Consider the following 22,021-nt stretch of genomic DNA (forward strand, 5'->3'; position numbering starts at 1 on the left):
AAGGGTCAATTAATAATGAGAAGTGTTTGCTGGAGGTACTGACAAACATAGTTGGGAAATGTGTAGTAATTAAGATCACTTACAGATAATTCTGTAGCATGTGATACCAGTGGTACTTAAGTGATGTGATTTAATAGATGTAAGTAATGGAAAGTTTTTTTTCTTTAACTTGGGCTTCACTTTAACAACCTAAGTGATGTTTTTAAACACATACAAATGCATGTGTGCATCATCCCAGACAAGCTAAGATTTTGTGAAATATCGATTCAGTAACAGCCTGTTCCACAAGAAAAATATTGCAGACATCTAATTCACCTTCTTAGCTGCTACAATAAGATGTCTCCAGTTTCACCTTTGCCTTTTAAAAAGTATTCTATGTATTATCAAACTCATTAAATCAACCCCCACAGACAGCAGATGGAGTTTCGTGAAGCACAAACTAATGAAAGGACACAGTCCAAGGGAAGGAGGTCACATTTGGATTGCTAAAGATTTCAACAGACCCTTTACATGATCTTCAAAAGACCATACCAATTAAGTAAAAATATTTTAGAGATCTAGCTTGTTCCATTAATTTCAGTATTCTGAGGAAGTATTTTCTAAAAGGTTCTTAAGGATACATTATAAACTGGAACCTTAAATTTTATGTAGTAATTTTTCTAAATAAACTTCTTATACAGGTTCCCAAATTGACTCTGCTCCTACGTTCCCATGAACAAAGGCCCAACAGCAGCACTTACGCCCAGAACATGTACCTGCACAGGAGGCGCTTGGTCACTTGGTCACCTTGCAGACATGATGCAATTTGGAAACCTCTGCATTAGCAAATATTTTCAGTTAGAATTTAAATCCATCTAGCCAGCACCTTTAAATAATTGTGTTAATAAAAAAGAAGTATTTGGCAGTTACTTTGAAAAACACAGCTGTGCAATATGTTAGGCGCATTACTGGATGCCAAGGATAATAATGTTTCGCCACACTGATTACAAGAACCTCTACATCCTTGTGCTGTGCTTCTGTATTTTTAAAATCACTTCATTAAAAAGAGATCAGCAAAATTCTGTGACCCTAGCAGTGGATAATTAGCTTGTCAAGAGCCATCTCAGTATGTTTTGGAGGAGTATGTCTGTCTGCCCAGCCATTCATCTCAAATGTACTTTAATGTGGGACTATTCAGTGTTTTTACACACAGGTGTGAGACAATACTTGGATGTCTTAATTAAATCAAGGTTACTACAATGGGATTCAAAAATTACTTGGGCAAGGGAAGCAACAGAAAAACTAGAGAGTTCAGACAATCATAGAACGGTTCGGGTTGGAAGGGATCTTAAAGATCACCCAGTTCCAACCCCCCTGCCATGGGCAGGGACACATCCCACCAGACCAGGTTGCCCAAGGCCCCATCCAACCTGGCCTTAAACAACTCCAGGGATGGGGCATCCACAACTTCTCTGGGCAACCTGTGCCAGTGCCTCACCACTCTCATAGTAAAGAAATTCTTCCTTATGTCTAGTCTAAATGTGTCCCTCTCCAGTTTATACCCATTGCCCTTAGCCCTATCACTCCAAGCCTTTGTGAACAGTCCCTCCCCACCTTTCTTGTAGCCCCTTTCAGATACTAGAAGGTTGCTATAAGGTCTCCTCAGAGCCTTCTCTTCTCCAGGCTGAACAACCCAAACTCTCAGCCTGTCCCCGTACAGAAGGTGCTCCAGCCCTTTGATCATTTTGTAGCCCTTTATAGACCCGTTCCAACAGCTCCATATCTTTCTTATGCTGATGTTTCCATAACAATCTTCCCTAAAATACTTTTTTCCTACTAGTTATTAGTTGTAGAATTTAGAGCTGTATTGAGACCTGTGGTGCTTCTAGCTGTTTAGACAGCAACCAAGATACTCTTTCCTTTCCATTTTCTTCATTAGAACTTTTGCTTGAGAGCCAATCTCACTCTCATTTTTTGCTACCCACATTAAACAGTCACTCACAGGCACAGAAATCAGCTGGTAAACACGAGGCAAATTACAGCTGGGAAAAGTCAAGTCTGTTCTATAATTTACAGAAAAGATTTAAAAAACAAAACCAAAACAAAATGTTAAACGAGGTGGTGATGGCATTTATTACTGTTTGTAGCACAAAGGGATAGAGCCCATCGAGTTTTTTGTTGGTACCAATCAAGCACACAGAGAATAAAAAGCAGAGAGAGAGAGAGAGAGAGAGAGATACAAAAACCTGTTTTCACATTGTCAATAGAAAATTGCAGGTTCAAAAGAAGTTATACATGCATCTTCTTCACTCTTGAAGATTGAAGTCTTCGCCATTAAATTAAAGACTGAAGTCTTCACCATTAAAGATCTAAACCAGGCATTTTCTTTTCTTTTTATTTCTTTCTCCCCTCATCTTTAACCTGAGGAAATTTTGAGGGCATTAGAATTTCAACAGCAAAAGAACTCAGTAATCAAGCAGGAAGAATACCAGACAGACCACTACTAAACTTCAGAGACATACAACTTTCCAAACCAGGAACGCAAGCAGCAAGAATGACAAGACTTACGTTAAAACAAACAACAAAAACACCAAACAATCCCCTGAAAACCAAAACCACCAAACAAAAAAACCCCAGATGCCTTCATAAGTACAATTAAAAATTTATTTTTCTCCTTCTGCATGGAAGTGAGTACATGTTTACACACAATGTGACAGGAAAAAAAATCATCTGGACACTAATGTTGTTGGTGTATTTTCTTGTATAACAGTCCAGAATATCAGCAGGGAAAAAGAAAAACACATAACTTCTGATGGCATCTCATCCAGCACCTATGGTTTCACTGGTGGCTGTTCTTCCTTAACGCAGGATCAGACCACCCCAAAAACCCCTTCACAGCACACTTCTGGTAAAAGTCCCTGAACACGGCCCCCCGTAAAACATTCAACACATTTTATAAAACAGGCTCAGTGGCACTTTCTCTTTAGTATGACTTCACTAACAGTTTGAAATACAGTGCATCCACACTGCAATTCACTTTGCTGTAAGGCTAACGTAGACATAAGGCAAACATTACCTCAGCTCTCAAATAGTCCATAATAAGATACCCTAAGCACGTCTACCTGTTAAATGCAGAGGTGCCTTGTCCCTTCATTGCTTTTCCTCCTGATCAAAAAAGCAATTCAGGGAGACGGTGTGCTATACTCATCACAAATTGCAAGGTACTAAAAAGTTAAAAAGAAACAGCAATGAAAAAAATAAACAGCATTCACATATCCAAAACTTATTTCCATCACTTAAATAATTTTATCTGCGATTACAAAATACATACACTTAAATAGCTTTGTAAGAAATAATCACCTAAGGTATCACAGATTATTATTTGCTTTTGATAATCTAACTGCTCTAACTCTGGCATAAAGATATACCTAGACAGTGCAGAACCTAGGGTGTCTTCCTATTATAATTAATTTTCTTAAATATACAGTAAATTCACTCTAGCGATTCTGACAGATAGTGCAAATAAAGACATTCTTTGGGTCACATTTTTTAAATATTACCCCAATGCTATCCTCAATTTAATATTGTTTTAGTAAATGCGTAGCAAAATATTATATGTATACACATTTTCTAGCATCTGTTTAACAACGCATCTTCCTCAGTTACCTCGGCTTAATGCAGGTCACAAAAAATGAATAAGCTACAATACTGCTCACCTATCCAAAAGAGATGTTATATTTATACTTAAATAAATATATTTAGAAACCTACCTATAAGTTCTCCATTGCTTTCTGTTTATTATCCAATAGCATACTACATCAAATCATACCAAAATATCTTTAAAGACAACAAGGATCACTTCAGAAGTACTGCTCAAAGGCAATGAAATAATGCTTTGAGAACCTATGCACATGAGTTAGGCCTACACAGATCCAGCACATTGCATAATAGAACGGTTTACGCTTCATTTAGAGTCAACTACTGCTTTGCTCTAGCCAGAGACAAAAAGCTTATCTTAAATATTACCTATCATAGATGTAGCAACACGAAGCAGCCCTGTTTGCTATCTAACGTTGCTTGCTGCTTTTACACGTTTATTTGAAGTTACTGGCATCTGATTGCTAGTTCCATTGGTGGTATTTGTTGCTGAGCCATTCACGACAATGTAATCAACTTTGTTTTCCAATTTCACAAGGCGTTGTAAGATGTCATCCAGAAGAACAGCAATCGTTCTCTTAAGATCAGCTGAAGATAAGGGAAAAAAACAAATGAGATCCTATTATTTACTACATATGGAAAAGGACTGCTATTTCAACGTATTCACATCTTAGGACTTGCTATCCTGTCTATTATACGTTTTGAGAAACAGTGCACATTAGTATACAAGAACAGAATTAAACAGCTGCTTGATTTTTATTTAATACCATTTCTTTGTTCTTTTAAGCAATAAAGATACCACGGTAATAGTAAACTGATTATGGACCAATTCAATATTCCAGTATAAGAACAAAACCACTAGCTGGAGCAGGGCACTAGTGACTATTCAAAAGCAATGTTTCCATTTTCATCCAGACTACAGCACTAGATTACCCAGCTATGACACCTTTCAGCCTGGCACAGCAACAGAATAAACTGAAATACTTTCTAACATTAAAAAGGTAGTTCTTAGTAGCGTTCCTCTAAATAACAGATATATCTCTCAGAAAAACTGCTATAAGAAAGCACCTTGTCACTTCTTATGTAAGCTATGAAACAGGGGGAAAAAAATTTATTTAGGCTTATGCTAATTGAAAAAAAAAAGGCAGTAAAAAAACACCCATATTCTGGAACACAAAACCAGTAACAGAACTTTCAACAAAAGCTCATTACGCTGTTGCCAAAGTTCATCCCACTATCTTCTCTCCGATTTGGAAAAAAATGAAAAAACTTACCAGGTTTTACCCCCCAAACACCCACAGATGCCAACATACAGAGTCTCCCTCTCCCCTCACCAGTTCTTGACTAACCAGAAAAATTGGGGAGGAGAAACACAGAAAAAAAGTGGAAAAAAAAAAAAAGAGTAACTCAGATAAAATTAATCAATGACATGTGGTGGGTCTGAAGCGACAGGGCCTGATCAACAGACCTAAACCAATACAGGTGACTCATAGCTGACTGATATTGCATTGCCATGTTTAATCCTGTAACTACTATCAGTAGAATTGCACTGTGCAATTTTTGATGCAAAGAGTGTGAGAAAGTGTTTCATGGCTGGCATTATCAGCAGAATTGGGCTGCGTCACCTTAATTGTAGATTCTCCAGTATATACTAGATGACAAAAGACGACCACCCTGGCTGACCAACCAGCACAAGCATGGGTGCTGTGTGAAGAAGAGAGGAGCTGTGCGGCAATGCTGCATTTCAACAGCCCCATAGCTTAAACATGAGATATCCCGAGCCGCTTCCTTCTCTCCTCTGAGGAGGCGGGGCAGCAGTAAGCAGCTGGGGCCAGACTCCTCTTTTTGGGTTGATGCAAGTCGTTTACTCAGTGGTATAAAAGCTAGACCCTTTGTGGTGATGTTTTGTCTACATGGACACACCGTGCAGTCCCTCCCAATTGCCAGGAAAGGCTCTCCAAATCCTTACTTCAGAGAAAAAGGGCTCCCCAGCACTGCAGATCTGGATGATGATTATGATAGGGCAACTGGTGATGTATCTTTCTTAATTACTACACTTATTATCTTGTAGTAATGATTAGACACATTGTCTTGAAAGCTGTTAATTGTTAACTTGTTGTTAGTCACTACTAACCACTTGTTATCTTTCTTGTTATAGTAAGTTGAGTAAAACTGGATTTCACAGAGTATATGAGAGTTTGGGCTTTTATGCCGATTGTGCTTAGCACCTTGTGGCAAAACAGGGTCACGTACTCTGTTGTATCCTTTGCTCAACAGTCTGAGGGACTGAACTGCCCACTCAAGTTCCAAATCTGATGATCACCATGTGGATCAAGAGTTGACTTTATTCTTCCATTAAACTTCAGACAAAAGCTCAGAAGGCAAATCTCATTTGGAAATAACGCTGCACATCTTACGCAGCAGTAGAAAGCTGCGCTACACTAGTTTTTTTTAAAACAATTTACACAGAAAAGTAATTACACAGCAGATGCAGGACTCCTTGAAGGCAAAAAAAAAAAAAAAAAGAGGGGCAGAGGGGGAGGGGAAAAGTCAGAAGAAAAGAAAAAGCAGTCCCTGACTGTGGTAAAAATGTTAATTTAATGAATGAAAGCATTAAGGGCAAAGACATTTTGATACTGTCCTGCTCCTCCTGGGCTGCTTCCCGCAGATCTTGTCATCAAACCTGCCTCCATGTTCCTAAGCAGCAGTGATAAGAGTTCAGACACATTTTTGCTGTTCATATTCTTACCAGAGCGCCTCTAAAGGGTAACCTACAACTGATAGAGCCCACTCTTTTAAGGATTCCTTAAGAACGAGATTGAAGTACATTAATATGAATCTTCACGTATAAACTTTTTAAGAAATATATTTCTTTTTAAGCCTTGTACTACCCTTTTTTTCACTACCCTTATTTATGACAGAAAACAGGTAGTTTCCCTAAGGTATCAACTACAGCTCATTGCAGCCTTCCCTCAAGAGGAACCTGCAAAGGACCAAAGAGTTAAAATTAAGACATTTTTATAGCTTTGCTAAAAAGATCTCAGAACTATAGTCTCAAAACTATCTTTTCTGTATTTCAAAAGACAGGCACAAGATCTAGTAATGTATTACCAGTGAATACTGGACACATACTCATCAAGTTAACAGGTGAATCAAACAGAGATATGATGGAGCAAGTATGAAAGCTCTAGAGACAAGGGACCTTATCTCGAATGGCTACTTCTAAAGCAAGGGGAAAATTCTGCTAAATCCGTAATAGCCTTGCAGTTTCGAGACTACAAACTAAACTAGCATGTTGCTTTTTCCACTGCTTTCTTACTACTTAAGGATAAGAAAAAGAAATAAAAGCAGAAAGAGCAATGAGGCACAAGAGGAATCTGGAAAGGTTGAAGTAACTTTATCTAAAACTTTGTTCCCATATCAAGCATGTATTTATTTCTCAATAGTTTAAAATTCAGAGAAAGCACATTACAGTTAATCCTGTGACTAACAGTAGTCATGTATCTGGAGATATCCTAAAATATTCTTAGAAAACAAAAATCTCATGTCTCAAGCTTGATTTTGGACCTTGGATCCTTTTGGATCTTAGTCTTCAGTGAATAAGCTAAAGTCAAATCAGTTACTACAGAGAGGCTTTTATCTTAAAGAACAGTACTTAAAAAAAAAAACCCAAGCAGTGTAATGTTACAGTTTTCAGGAAAAATTATATCTGAATACTAGTATGGTTTTTCCTCTTACCATATCCTGCCATAGAGGCTCCACCGCCACCATTCATTAAATTTTTATTTTCTTCTGCCAGCGCTTTGACATATCTTTTACTTAGATCTAGTATCTGTCCACGCAACTCAGCGCTGCTTTGACGTCTTGGATACTGGAAAGTGTAGCGTAGCAACATCAAACCCCAAATGATTCCAAAAATTAGTAAAAACATACTCAGTTTCTGGGACATATTTTTCCTTGAGAATGTTAGAAACATTTCCGATGAAGGCCACAGGTGTGTCTTAACTTTGGGATAATTAATTGAACTTGGCTTTGTCAGATTATATTACATAATAAACAAAAATAAGATTTCTATGAAGTGAAAAATCTTCTGGATGGATCATCTTGCATACACACAGCTTCTCATGTTTTAGTTGGTCTTGATTCCTGAAATTTGTAAAATATCACTTGGTTATTCAATACTGCTACACTTGTTGAGATCAGGGACAAACAGCAGTTCCAAATACAGTTTCATTGCATAGTCTAACAAATAGCTGTGGATTTTTATCTGCTCAGAGAAGCAGCCATCTTTCTGTGTCGCCTCCTGTTTACAAGGTTTCTTTCCTCTTCTTATTTTTACTAATTTTTATTCTCTAAAAATCAGAACTGCTATGCTACGAATCACCTTAAGTATTTTAAATACCATAAATTGAACTCACATTAAATCTAAAAGCATTTAAACCAAAATGCAAAATCTAGAATGGAGTTGTAAAATACTTATGCACATTTTGATGAGTTATACACATGTATCTACAAAGAAGAAAAAGATCAGCTGAAATTATTCACCCGATTCTTATTTCTCACTTAGAAGCACAGGGCAAGTATAAACAGCTAAAATGTAGAACAAAGTTCAAAGTTGGGCATCACCCTCTTCTGGTTTTGTACAACTTCAAGAATTATTTTTTTTTTTTATGGTGTCTTATAATAAAGAAATAAAACCAAAATGAACTTGTACATTGCACCCACTTTCACCATTTTACTACCACTTTAAAAAAGTCTTACCATAGCAGCCAATTCTGATCCCTCAATAGGTTAAAGCTTCAGGAGAAAAATAAACGGCAGGAAAGCTTTCAGCAGTTAAACAGTGAGTGTTCAGACAGTTTGAAGCAATACACACCAGACATCTTCAGAGAGCTCTGTATGGGAGGGGGAAAAAAACATAAGCAAAACAAAGTGCAGGACTAAACATACTCTCATTTTCACATGGAGTGGTCAAAGTTGAGGACTTCAAACCACCTTTTTGAAACAGAAATATTTTTTTTAAACATAACCTGAAGCAATTGTTAGAAAAAACCATAGAATCTATTCCTACTTTATTCTGAATGCGTACATTTGAATGTCCAATAATTGATTCCAACTTGCTTTAAAAAAAACTTGGTAAGAACCTCACTGAAACATGTCCCTCTTCCTGTATTATAAGACAGTGACAGCAGATGTCCCACTTTTATCATATATATATATACACACACACACATATTTACATACGCGTCATTCTCCTATTCATTCCCCCCAACCAAATCCAAGCTTTTCAGTCTCTTTACCTCATACTTCTCTGTTTTTCAGCCACCTCTAGAACTTCTCCAATTATTCAGTACTTCTTTGAAAGGGATTTTGTATATACAATATACAAATGTATATACAATAGTCTAGATTATTATTATGTAAAATGAGTAGTTTTATGTTTTCCCTGTTGCTCCCCATTCTTCCCCACGTATTACCTGCCATGAGCGCTTTTCAGGCTGAAGTTACACAGTAATAAGAGTTCTCCATCAGACCTTCTATGATGGTACTTATGTCTCTGTTCTTATCAGAATACTGAGATCAAATTTCTTATCTTGCTAAGCACTCATCTAAACTTAACTCCACCTCCACGGTATTTTTCACTGCCTCTGCTGACCAGTTTGACTGGCTTCATGCCGACACACCGCGGTCTGCTGCAAACACAAGTGTCACTGCCAGCAGGGTTCTGAGCTGTGCATGTTGCCTACCCCTCACCTTCGCTGTTCAGATGATCCTCTCAATAGGGAGGCCAACGTGACTGAGTCAAGCGGCAAATTTTCAAAATGCTTTAATTTCAACATGGATATTTAAATTATCCTGAAAATTATCATCCCAAGACAACATGAGGACTTGGACAGCAAAGCTGCTGTAAAGTAACAAGTGCCCTATAGTAGCTGCCAGTACATAAAATCTTACTTTTACTGTTGGGTGTACTAATGTAAGTTGCAATGACAAGTCACTGAAGGAGGGATAGTTTACTTCATCTTAACTGTTGGATGTGATCCTGCACATGGACAGAGAGCCAACATGCAATAATTTGAAATCCCACTGTACCTTCAGTGGGATGTACTTTGTTCAAAGGATGTGCTTATCCCCCAAAAACATGTTTTTAAGACACAAATTTGTCTTAAATGCATGAAAGAAGAGAAAAAAACCAATAAAAGTATATTCTACAGTGTCAGCATGAATATTTGGAATTGTGTGGTTAAAGATTTCCAGAAATAGATCCTCCCTAAATACAAGCTAACCAAGTCTTCTTTGTCCTAGCTCTTCACCAAATCCCTGGCTCTGCTCTCAGAACTGAAATCATAAATTGCACCTACATCATGATGCATCTACATAATCCCTGAATAGTATCAAATATGATGAAAAACATTTCCATATGAAGTCCAAGAATGAGGTATTCACATGATGGCTCAGAAGACCGAAGAGTCTCTCTCAAGGAAAGACCACAAGATTCAACCCATCTGTGGGAGCAACACCAAATATAGTGAAGATTAATTGGGACTAAGATAGGCATGAAACTGGCACCAAGCATATTAGAATAAACATTATTTAAAAGACCAGGTGTTCCAAGCTAGGCATAGAGGATGACATATCTAGAATGTGTGAGAAGGCCAGGCTGGAAAAAAACACCTGGGAATAAGTGAATTGGAGACTGAAAACAGTCACAAGAGTGTGGAACAGACAAAACCAAAACCATCCTGTTTGTCTGAAGTTCGGAAGCTGAAGAATTGTATAAAGATCAGCCCGAATGAGAGAAGCCAGTAGTAGCAGTACTTTCTTAATTTGACTCCTGTATGCTGTGCTTATTAAAAGAATATGCTTAGAGAAAACCAAGAGGTCTGTGTCTTCATTGCTGCACCCATCTTCCCAAAAATATGCATTTTATATTTAAAAATAGAAAATGCTTGAAAATAACAGACAGCTCTTGCAGAATTTAAATTAGGTTGAGCTCTCCACAGATCTCCAGCCATATCTCATCCTGAAGCATTTAGACAATATCACTACAGAGCTTTGGAGTGGAAATAACTCTGCCATCACACTGCAAATAAGACCACAAGCCAGGACAAGAGTCCTAGCCAAGAGGAACAGATTGAATAAACTCCTGCCAAGGAGCAGTGGGAATTGCAGACTGGGTCTTTGCCATGTGTATTCGATTCACAGCGCATACACTGGCTACTGAACTAACGGAAATCAAGGACGTAACCTGCTGGGCATAGCATGACACCCAAATACTGACACTAAGCAAAGGAACTGTGAGTAAGGTGTACTGAAATGAAGGAGACTATTTGTATTTGGCAGTTTTCCTTTGCATTTTTAGAGGCCATTCCCCCTTAATGAATTTCAGGGTAATCTCCAAGTTCTGGAGACTCTGGTCTCCTTTTTCTTCTGCAGCATGCCCTCCTAGTGACCCGTAAAACTCTCCCTGCAAGACTGTTTGGAGATTACACAAAGCAAGTAACAACGACAACAACAAAAAAAGCAAGCTTATACCAACATGATTTGCAAGTAGGAATAGAGAGTATTGGAACAGCAGGTGTTCATATTAGGAAGAAAATAGCACAATGAGTAAGATGGATAGATTGGAACAGTCTTTTACTTCTTGTTGCTGTGAATGGTCAGTCAGCAGTTCTCTACATGAACATTACAGTTTAAATAAAACTTGTCCTCAGAACAGACCTTTGTTTACAGTAATTCAAAGGTAATATCTCAAGAAATACCAGCATACATGTAAGAAGAAACATGGTCCCTTGTGATCTTTCTTACTCCTCATTTTCTCTACTCCTCCTTACCCACCACTTCCCCACCACATGGGAAAAAAGAGGCCACGACTTCCTTCTTCACACTGACTTGGCCTACGTAGGAACGCAGGCTTACCATTCTCCCAGCCACAGCTGAAGGGCTTTCACAGCAAAGGAGGTCAAAGCACTGTGGAGAGCAACAGGAAAAAAAGGCCCATTAGAGCTACATCTTGTTGGAATTCCTGCTATCCCTAATGTGAGACAAAACAAAGGCAACCATGAAGATGAAAGAGTACAGCCAAGGCAAAACCTGAAAATTTGAGAAGGAAAAACCAAAACCCAACCAACCAAAAAATCCCCAGAACACACCGACCCAAATCAAACAAAACTCCTGACCTGACTGTGCAGGAAAAATGTCATTCCAAGAATCTGTGAAGAAGAGAGTTCTCCCAGATAATCCTCTCGATAGGCAGCCTGAACTGACTAATTCAAGTGGCAACTTTTCAGAGTTATTTAAAATCAACATGCATATCTAAATTATTCTGAAAATGACAAACCCAAGCCAGCAGCAACATCAGAACTTGGAACTGAACTACAAGCAATTCCTGAACAGAGGATCTGACGCTAGGTTTGCCTTTCACAGATGTTTAAAGGGTTTGGTTTTCTTCACTGTTGCCACTGCTGATTGTCTAAGAAATGTATTGCCAAAGCCTGCCAATGTGGATTTAACACTGTCCTGCAATACCACAACATTCACTGAACTACATCTGCCAACGAAAGCAATGAACTAAGGTACTCACTCTCTCCAAAATAAAATTCTCTCTATCCTAGGCATTGTATTCCAGCATCACTCATATCTATATATATATATCATGTTATACAATTGAGTGAAGGAAACAAAAGGAACAAGGGCCAAAGAAAAATCAACAGAAAAATCCTTTAAGTTCAGTAATAAAGCAAAGTTCTAGTATCTCTGATGCTACTTAACAGTAGCATTGGACTTCAGTTTGAATACCAACCTTTTTCCATGGAAATGAGCCCATATTTACAGAACATCATACTTGAATTTTGTTGCAAAGTCTTCCTCAGATTCTGTTTTACTTATTCCCAGCAAAGCCCAACATTTATATTCATTCAAAACACAAAAAATGCCAATCTGTAAGGCAAAGGAATGCCTCCTATATCCTCTGAAACAATCTCAGAGTGTCATGAAAACAAGGCATACCCAAATCCTTAAAAGGTTACAACACACACAGAATCACACACAGAATCACAAGGTTGGAAAGGACCCATTGGATCATCGAGCCCTGACAGTTCTGCTTGTCAGTCAGCTCATGATAGACCTGTACATACTTGGCAATGGTTTTCTAGTCTGTCTGAGAGATCCCAGCCTTCCTAAACCACTAGGAGTGGTTATCAGCATCAGCAGGGCAAATTTAAACGTGTGCCGCAGAGATGGTGTGTACCTCCAGGTTCTGAAAAATGTACAGGACGCATGAAGATGATTTCTTATAAGAGAAAAAGAAAGCAGCAGGTCCATCGTGTATTTTTGGTAGTTATTAGTAAGCAGCTTTAGGAAAAAAATAACAAAACAGAGTCAACAAGAGGTGAAGAACAGAGAAAACTGAAGCCTGAGAATCCCATTCCACTCAAAGATCAAAAAGACTTTAAGGGTAAAGCCAAGAGAAATGCACTGAAAATAGCATTGTTAACATACAGTCCAATAAAATCAACTCTTAGGTCATATATTCTGAAAGATACAATGCCAAATACTGAGGCAGCCGTTCCTCAGTGATACTCCAGAGACCCATAAAGGTCTATAATGAACTAATATATTAAGAAAGTAACTTGGATAAAAAGGAATTTTACAAAATCTACTACCTGCTACCGTAATACTCCTCTCTTTCTCACTGCCAAATTATGATCAACAACGTGACACATTGAATTCAAAAAAGTCTGGCTTTCTGACCAACAATTATTAACTATATAAAGACAATAAGTGATTTATCAAGACAGATTTAAAAAAAAATTAAATGCAGACATAGACATAGAAGATTGCATCCAACTACAGGCAGAGGAAGAGGAAAAATATCTTGTTACAGAACAGACAGCAGACAAATTAGGACAGTATAAATAAAAGCTGACATTAATAATTACTATAAAATAACCGCACAGTCCAAAATTAGAATTTATTACAATCTCAGTGGGAGTCTAACAAGTTTATGAAATTATTAAGGATTTAAAATTAACATACTAAATTTTGTCTGGACAAGAAGCTTCTATGAAATGCATGGCAGCAAACATCTCTCAGTACAGTGAGGGTACTGTACTAGTAACCAATAAGTTGTGCTGTAGACAGGCATGATGAGACCTCACCACACTAGCCAATGAACATGTCAGGAAGGCCAAAATCACAGGGCATTACAGAATACCAGGAAGTATTTCCACAGTTCTACTAGCTCTATCCTATCAGCTTTCTTTTTCACATCTATTTAGAGTGCGCTCCCCCGGCCCAATTACCTCCACGACCTCTGAAATCTTTTGGTTTCCAGTTTTCCAAAGGAAAACTTTTAGCATTACAGTCACTCAGCTGACAGACGTAGCACTGATCACTCAGAGCAGACAAGCTAGTTCTGTCTTATTCAAAAATCTATCAGTGGCTGTGCTGCAACGAAAATAGGAAGTCAAAAAAATGACTGACACACCCTGAAAACACATAGAACATATCCACTAACCAATTAGACTGTGAAGACAGGGACAATGAAATAAGCTCAGGAGCTGTGTGCTGAGATGTTTTGGAACACTACAGACTATGTTTGCATCCTGGTAATTTGCAGTCTTAGACAGCAATCAGTTTGGCAGTAGGATTAAAATCTGCATGAGGGGCAGCTGACAAACAGGGGCCCACAGAAGTTGAGAATATCCCGTCACACAGGGCCACAATTCCTAGCATACACAAAAACTTCAATTCTCTCTTCCTACATGTAACAAAAACTCCCTTTAACAAATTATCTTACCCACATCATTCGTATTTAAAACTGGTGCCCAAGGAAGAATCGAATTCCTTCTATTTATAAGAGCACGAGTTCTTGAAAATATGCCAATAAAAAACATTTTCCTGTACTGGATACTTGCAGACCAACATTGCCTTTTGGTTTCCAAGTTCGTTAATTGGGTTCACTCCGCTGCACAGCACCACAGAAGAGCAGAATATTCTACTTGGAAGCAAAGTTATCAGCAATGAGTGTCCCCAGACAAGTGAGACCATGTTTGAGCTGCATTTTGACAACATCAACTCTCAGCACGTTAAATATTCCTGTCAATGTTGCTGTACATATGGTCAACAGAAAAATGTCACCAACGGAGAGGGAAAAGAGAAGGATATCTTTTTGTCAAAGCCCCATCAATGCCAGACACAACAGAGCACATCAAAATGCTATAACTGTGTGCAAAGGAGTCTTGAGGGTCTTTCGAGACCGCATCACAGATTAGTTGGTAGAAGAGAGAATTAATATCTGCTAGGCCCAAGTGAAAAGAACAGCACTACGCAACACACTGCCATCTCAAGAATAGGTAAGAAGGCATCTTTTCTGGCAATAAAAAGACCCTATCAGTATGACAGCTGCAGGTTTTAGCAGTTCTGTACCACTTCTGGAACGCACTGCCAAAGGAGTCTGCCTACTATTTGGTGTCTTATCCAAGATGTCTGTCTTTACACCTTCTCTTGCATCACAAGTTCCTTCATTCTCTGCCTCTGCGTGCCCTAGACTTGGAATTACAGAGGAATGCTGAAAAAAAGAAAGTATCCCTCTGCCTTACTGCCACCTGTCTTTCAGGGAATACCTCTAAGGGATATTCCATATGAAATCATAGAAAGACATTATGTTTAAGTGAACAGCAAAAACAAGTAACTACCCACTAAGAATACCTAATGCTGCAACAAAGAAAGAAGAAAATCTCCTTGCATGCTCCCACCCGTCCCTGCCTCTCAATGCAGCCAAAGGATATGTGGGCCAACCAAAGTCACAGCTCACTAAGCAGATATAGTCACTGCTGACAAACTGCTGGGACTACCTCAAACACATCTAAAACCAGGAACAGTTTTGCCTCCTACAGCCTTCTAAGAACCACACACACATAATTTGGTTTGTAGCTGGACTTAAGATTAAAACCAAAACCATTTTGCTTTAGACTTGAAAACCCACACACTAAGTTTACAGTGGCTCTGGTATAAAATCATCTGAGTGCCCTAACACTACATTACCTTCTGTATTTCAGTATTTTAGAAATACTAGTCATTTGTGTTTATCTTCAATGCATGTAGTCCCACTTGCATTGTTTGTATTTTACACTTTCTGCCAACAATTGTTTTTATTGTGCATCATGTTTATGGAATCTGCTTAAGTACTTTCTTGTACCTTAAAGTATCCTGGCTTTTTTTTCAGCACTGTCCTCCTCCCCCCGCCTTTTGCCTTCTACTGACAGTGGATGCTTTTAAAATAAACCAATTATTTAAAAACAGAAATCCTTTGTTCCTTGTCTGTGGGCAGACAGCCAAGACTCAAGACTTTGAGAGGGGAAATGACTTGACAACGGTTGTGAAGAAAATTAAAGCAAGCAGATATCAATGGGAACAGTATATTATACTTGCTGAAGCTCCCCTCCTCCCACTGGGTCCATCTGGGCCTTAGAAACATAAATCTCTAAATAAGCTTCTCAAAAAAAAAAAATCAGCTTCATTCTGTCTGGGACACTATTTTTTCTTTATGCTTTATTGTTGCCATTCAGGTTACAGTAGGACCCTTGCTCACAAGAACCACAGTTACCACAGAGCATGAGGTACCTTTTAGCTTTTCAGTTTCCAATAAGATCGCCACAGTTTTTTCATTACCACTGAACGCTAGGCTGTGACAGGTACTCAGTTACAAACCGCTAACTAGTGCCTCCACTCCCTTGTGAAATTTCACAGCTGTATTTGAACCACCCTTTCCAAAGCCCCTGGGACTTCAGAACTTCCTTCTGAGATGATGATGAATAGATAATTTTAGCTAGTTTTACAGAGAAACATACCTGCAAGATGATGAACATAGGCAATGGAGTAAAGAGGGATTTTCACTGAGTATTTTAAAAAGAACTGACAGGAAGAGGGGTGGTGGAAAGGAGAACTAAAAGGCAAGGGGAAGAGGGAGACAACTAACAAGTGACGGCTGCAGTGGTGGAAAAGATTGCCGCTGCAGAGCTGGTCATACACATACACACAATGCAGCACCCACACAAACAGTATTCCCATAGAACAGTTACAAAAATGGGCTTGTGCCACTGGAAGGAGAGGCAGAATTGAACTGTGGTTTCATTTCAAGAAGCCTGCAGAACTCAAATTAAATATAGATGCGTGCAAAGTGTCAACTAAAAGCACATTTCAGCGGTCAAACTACGACACAGACCAGGCCTCAGATTCACACTCCCTCCTAGGAGGCTGATCCAGTTGAAAATGTTAGAAAAATAACACTGAGGGCAATGTTAAAGACAGATAAGTTATTTTCTTCTACATCTTTTATTATTTCTAGATTGACTTGTCAGTTTATCTTGGCACAGCAAAGGTTATGACAGACAGTAGTTAACCACAGCACCACAGCAGTATGCACTGCAAATTAGTTTATTGTTAAAATTAAGTAGAAAGTACCTAGAAATGTAAATCGGTCATTCATATCATGGTAGCCTCTTATTTGCCCATTATTACAGAAAAGACTAATTTCAATGGAATAAGTCTTAAGTCCTCTTGTCTAGGCCTCTCCCTCTGTTTTGCAAAGGGAAAGCATCCGTTTTGTTTTGAGCAATCCAAGTTTTCATCACAGGTGAAAGCACTTGTCCAATAACAAATACCACATAAAGTACATTTTAGCAGTAAACTTGTACCAGGACAAAACACATTCATTTGAATGACTGAGCTCCACAGATTTTTGACAGTTACTCGAAACAATTTAATGGCTATTTTTGACACTTTAACTAGTCTTCAGATATGCTGACTAGTCGGCTGACAGTTTAAGGTGACAGCATGCATTTATCCTACTTAGAGTTTGGGCAATACAAGAACTGGGACCCTTAACTGTTCTTGGAAAAGGTACAATCAATCATGAACTCCAGGGGAAACATTTTACTTTTAGCAGTTAAATGACACCCAGTCCTCAACCTAAATCACAACATGTGATTAGCCAATGCCAGTGTATCCTTCAAAAGGCTAAAAGCCAAAAGGTGTTTCTAAAAGCAGAGACTACAAAAGCTTTTTTTAAAAAAAGGAAAAAAAAAAAAGTAGCTTTATTTCCAACTGTAAAAGCTTCAGAAAAAAAAGACCTATTTACTAGACCAAAGGAATTCCAGTGTAATTGCTTAACACGCTAGAGTTCTCAAGTACCTGAACTGAATTATTAAACAATTAAGTATTGTAACACATAAATTAAGAAAAAGAGGTCAGAATAATTTAGGCTTTTTACACATGGGTATCTCCAGCAGCCAAAACGGGAACAAAGTTAGCAATAAATTTACACATTTGATCTAAAATTGCAGTCACTCCTTTTCTGACACTAGAACAAGATGCTACTTACAACATATTGTTATCATCTTCATACTGTCTCCTTTCTTTGATATTCTCATGAGTGAAACAGCAATTCATTACATTTGCTCCAAAATAACCAGCTCATTACAGTTAGAAAAAAATCATTTGCATGCTTAGCTGTTACATTCAGCATCTTCATATTCCGAAGATTCTGTTCAAAAAAGTCACAATTCGTACAAAGCTCACTTTCTACCATGATAAACTGCCCCTCCAATTCCACTCCAATGATCACTAAAGGGACAAAACAACAACAAAAACCACAAACCAACAACCCATCCCCAGTCCCTGATTGAACCCATCCCCGATTGAAACTAAAGAAACTCCACATCACATCATAGAACAGAAGAAAAATTCTCTCTGCTTTGCTTTGTGACACAGAAACACAGAAATGACACTCCATTCTAACTGCCGGTATCTTTTAGATTACAAGAGAATTTGCATAGAAAAGAATTTGCAGAATGCTACCATGTCAGGTTAGGAAACTGAAATGAAAGATTATTAATAATGAATGATTAACAGAGCTACAGAAAAAAAAGGTAAAGATAATAGTATGCTATAATTATTTGGAATTAATTATTTAATCATGGAAGATTAAAAATGTAGTTAAAATATCTTCAGACGTTACATAACAAAGCAATTTTATTATATTGTAAGAAAAAAGCATTATTCAACAACTCTTGTGGTCAGGAAGTTTCATATATCATGACCTCCTAAAATTAAAACAAATGTTTTACCCATTATTTTTTCTATGCACGCTTGCTAGAGCCAGAAGACCAATTAGAATCATAGAATCACTAGGTTGGAAAAGACCTTTGAGATAGAGTCCAATCGAACCTGTCCACTACTAAATCACACCCCTAAGCACTTCATCTACCTGTCTTTTAAATACCTCCAGGGATGGTGACTCAACCACCTCCCTGGGCAGCCTGTGCCAGCGCCTGATAACTGTTTCAGTGAAGTCTTTCCTAATGTCCAAACTAAACCTCCTCTGGTGCAGCCTGAGACCATTCCCCCTTGTCCTATTGCCTATTACTTCAGAGAAGAGACCAACACTAACCTCACTACAACCTCCTTTCAGGCAGTTGTAGAAAGCGATGAGGTCTCCCCTCAGCCTCCTCTTCTCCAGTCTAAACACGCCTATTTCCCTCAGCTGCTACTCATAAGACTCGTCCTCCAGCCCCTTCACCACCCTCGTTACTCTTCTCTGGATCCACTCCAGCATCTCAATGTCTTTCTTGTAGTGAGGGGCCCAAAACTGAACAGAGTATTAGAGCTGCAGCCTCACCAGTGCTGAGTACAGGGGCAGAATCACTTCCCTGGTCCTGCTGGCCACTCTTTCTGATACAGACCAAGATCCTATTGGCCTTCTTGGCCCCCTGGGCACACCGCTGGCTCAGGTTCAGCCGCTGTCACTCACCACTCCCAGGTGCCAGGCAGTTTTCCAGCCACCCTTCCCCAAGCCTGTAGCGCTGCACAGGGCTGTTGTGTCTCAAGCGCCGGACTTGGCACTCGGCCTCGTCAAACCTCATCTCGTTATTTAACCTACCATTATTAAGAATCCTGCCATTGCTTGAAAATGAATGAAACAAAAAAATTCTCCCTTCCTTCCAAGTCCCATCAAACCCTTGCCTTTTTGAAAGTTTGGTCCTTCGCATGAGAAACAGACATGAATCTTGCAGAGTCACCGCAGTCACTGTCAATGACTGGAAGGCCCCCGCAAACAGGGAAGGAACCCAGGAACCCTCGGGTCCCTCACTGCTTCCTCGCCATCCAAGGACGCTGCCCCGCAGCCCGGCTGCCAGGCGAGGGGACACCGCGAGCACTTGGAAAGAGGGGGACAGGAGCAGCGCCCGGAGCCACCGGAGCCCCGCGGGGACTCGGGCTCTGCAGGGACCGAGACCGGCTCCGGGCAGGACCGGCAGGAGGGAGCGGGACCGGGCGGGGACGTGGGACGAACCGGGACTCGGCGGGGAAGGAACTGGGACCGACGGGGACGAACCGGGACGAGGCGGGGACGGAACCAGGGCCCGGCGAGATGAACCGGCGAGAGGCCAAAGCACGGTGCAACCCAACGTGAAGCCAACCCCTCCCCTCGGCCCGCCAAGCCGCGGCCGCCCCTCGGGCCACCCCCTCGCCCTTCCCCGGCCGAGGGCCGCAGCCCCGCCTCCCCCCCCGCTACCTGCGCTGCCGCTCGCGCCCGCTCCTTCCGCCCGCCTCGCAGCGCCACCTGAGGCCACGCCCCTTCCCCCCCAGCGCGGCGTGGCTGCAACGCCCCCGCCCCGCGCGGCCTCGTGCGCATGCGCGGCCGCGGCCACCGCTCCCCCCGTCACCTCTGGTGGGGCTGTGTCAGTGGGGCGGTGACGGCGTCGGAACTGGGCTGCGTGCGGGCGCATGCAGTGTATTAGGCTGGAGAGGACCTTAAAGCCCAACCAGTTCCAACCCCGACACCTCCCACTGCATCAGGTGCCCGAGGCCCCATCTAACCTGGCCTTGAACACCTCCAGGGATGGGGCAGCCACAGCTTCCCTGGGCAACCTGTGCCAGTGCCTCACTGTTAGAAACACTTATTCACTGCTAAAATATTGAAAAACACAAAAGTCTTCGAAGCAAAGACAATATTTTTATTTTGCAATTCAGCGTTGAATCGGGTGCCCTTCTAAACAAGGTTCCCATCTTACAAGAGCAGTAGTGCCCCTCTCTTCCCCTCTTGTGAGACCCCACCTGGAGTACTGTCTCCAGTTCTGGAATCCTCAACATAACAAGGATATGGAGCTGTTGGAACAGGTCCACGTAAGGGCTATAAAGATGATCAGAACGCTGGAGCACATCCCGTACGAGGACAGGCTGAGACAGTTGGGCTTGTTCAGCCTGGAGAAGAGAAGGCTCCAAGGAGACCTTATAGCGACCTTCCAGTACCTGAAAGGGCCTACAAGAAAGCTGGAGAGGGATTGTTCACAAAGGCTTGGAGTGATAGGACAAGGGACAATGGGTATAAACTGGAGAGGGGCAGATTTAGACTAGACGAAAGGAGGAATTTCTTCACCATGAGAGTCATGAGGCACTGGCACAGGTTGCCCAGGGAAGTTGGAGGTGTTCAAGGCCTGGTTGGATGGAGCCTTGGGCTGCCTGATCTAGCAGGACGTGTCCCTGCTGATGGCAGGGAGTTGGAACTGGATGATCTTTAAAGTTCCTTCCAACTCAACTATTCTATGATGAATTCTCACAGCCCTAAGACAGATTCTCTCTTGACCTAACCAGCTTCATCTTACAAGACAATTATGTATATCAATAAATTTTTGCAACTCTAAGAGAGTGTTTATCCTTTTAGGTTATTCATCCATGTTTAGAGATTGCCTGCTTATTATCTCTTGACACAAGACAGATTTATATTACAAGATAATTAAACATACAAACCCACTGCAGCAAACCTTATCAATGAATTCTCACATAACCACCCTCACAGTGAATATTTCCTGCAAAACTTATCAATTAATTCTCACATCACCATCCTCAGTGAATATTTTCTTCATAATGTCTAATCTAAATCTCCCTCTTTCAGCTCAAAACCTATTACCCCTTTTCCCATCCCTGCACTTCCAGATGAAGAGCCCCTTCCCAGCTTTCTGTAGCTCCCTTCAGATACTGGAAGGCTGCTATAAGGTCACCCCAGAGCCGTCTCTTCTCCAGCCTGAACATAATTCGTATGTCCTAATTAGTATGCCTAGTAGTCATTCCTGCAGACATGCACCTCTGGGCTCCAAGGAGGAACCCATGGGGAAGCTGGAAAGCTGTGTGGCCATTCCCATCAACATCCCTGAGTAAAGGTTACCTCCAGAAGTATGAAATTTCTGCCCTCTAACGGTGTCAGTGAATTTTGGCAGCAGCATTGGGAAGGAGGGATGTCCCCGTGGTGCCAGGAACAGTTTGCTCTCTGTCATCCATGCTCCTGTAACCTGCAGCTGCACAAACTGGCCTGTTAGTGGCTTTG

The 22,021-nt window shown here is 40.4% G+C and overlaps 1 protein-coding gene across 5 annotated transcripts; it reads right to left on the reverse strand.

The window, feature by feature from the left end:
• Positions 1-1,465: 1,465 nt before the first annotated feature.
• On the reverse strand, positions 1,466-20,317 carry CCDC126 (coiled-coil domain containing 126). Of its 5 annotated transcripts, XR_008448597.1 has the most exons (7): positions 20,213-20,293; positions 11,557-11,607; positions 8,398-8,531; positions 7,375-7,782; positions 4,006-4,224; positions 3,102-3,203; positions 1,466-2,400 (listed from the first exon to the last, which is right to left on the reverse strand). XR_008448597.1 is itself a non-coding variant. In XM_054059065.1 (6 exons), the coding sequence occupies exons 4-5, from the start codon at positions 7,610-7,612 to the stop codon at positions 4,043-4,045; spliced, it is 420 nt and encodes a 139-aa protein (XP_053915040.1). In that variant the 5' UTR covers positions 7,613-7,782; positions 8,398-8,531; positions 11,557-11,607; positions 20,213-20,293; the 3' UTR covers positions 2,630-3,203; positions 4,006-4,042. The 5 variants fall into 5 exon arrangements, 3 of the variants coding, with proteins under 3 accessions (XP_053915040.1, XP_053915038.1, XP_053915039.1); XR_008448596.1 differs by having other exon boundaries at positions 1,507-2,400; positions 3,102-4,224; XM_054059065.1 differs by lacking the exon at positions 1,466-2,400 and having other exon boundaries at positions 2,630-3,203.
• Between the last annotated feature and the right edge of the window lie 1,704 nt (positions 20,318-22,021).

This window comes from Cuculus canorus, chromosome 2 (assembly GCF_017976375.1).
Source record: "Cuculus canorus isolate bCucCan1 chromosome 2, bCucCan1.pri, whole genome shotgun sequence".
Classification (NCBI taxonomy): Eukaryota; Metazoa; Chordata; class Aves; order Cuculiformes; family Cuculidae; genus Cuculus; species Cuculus canorus.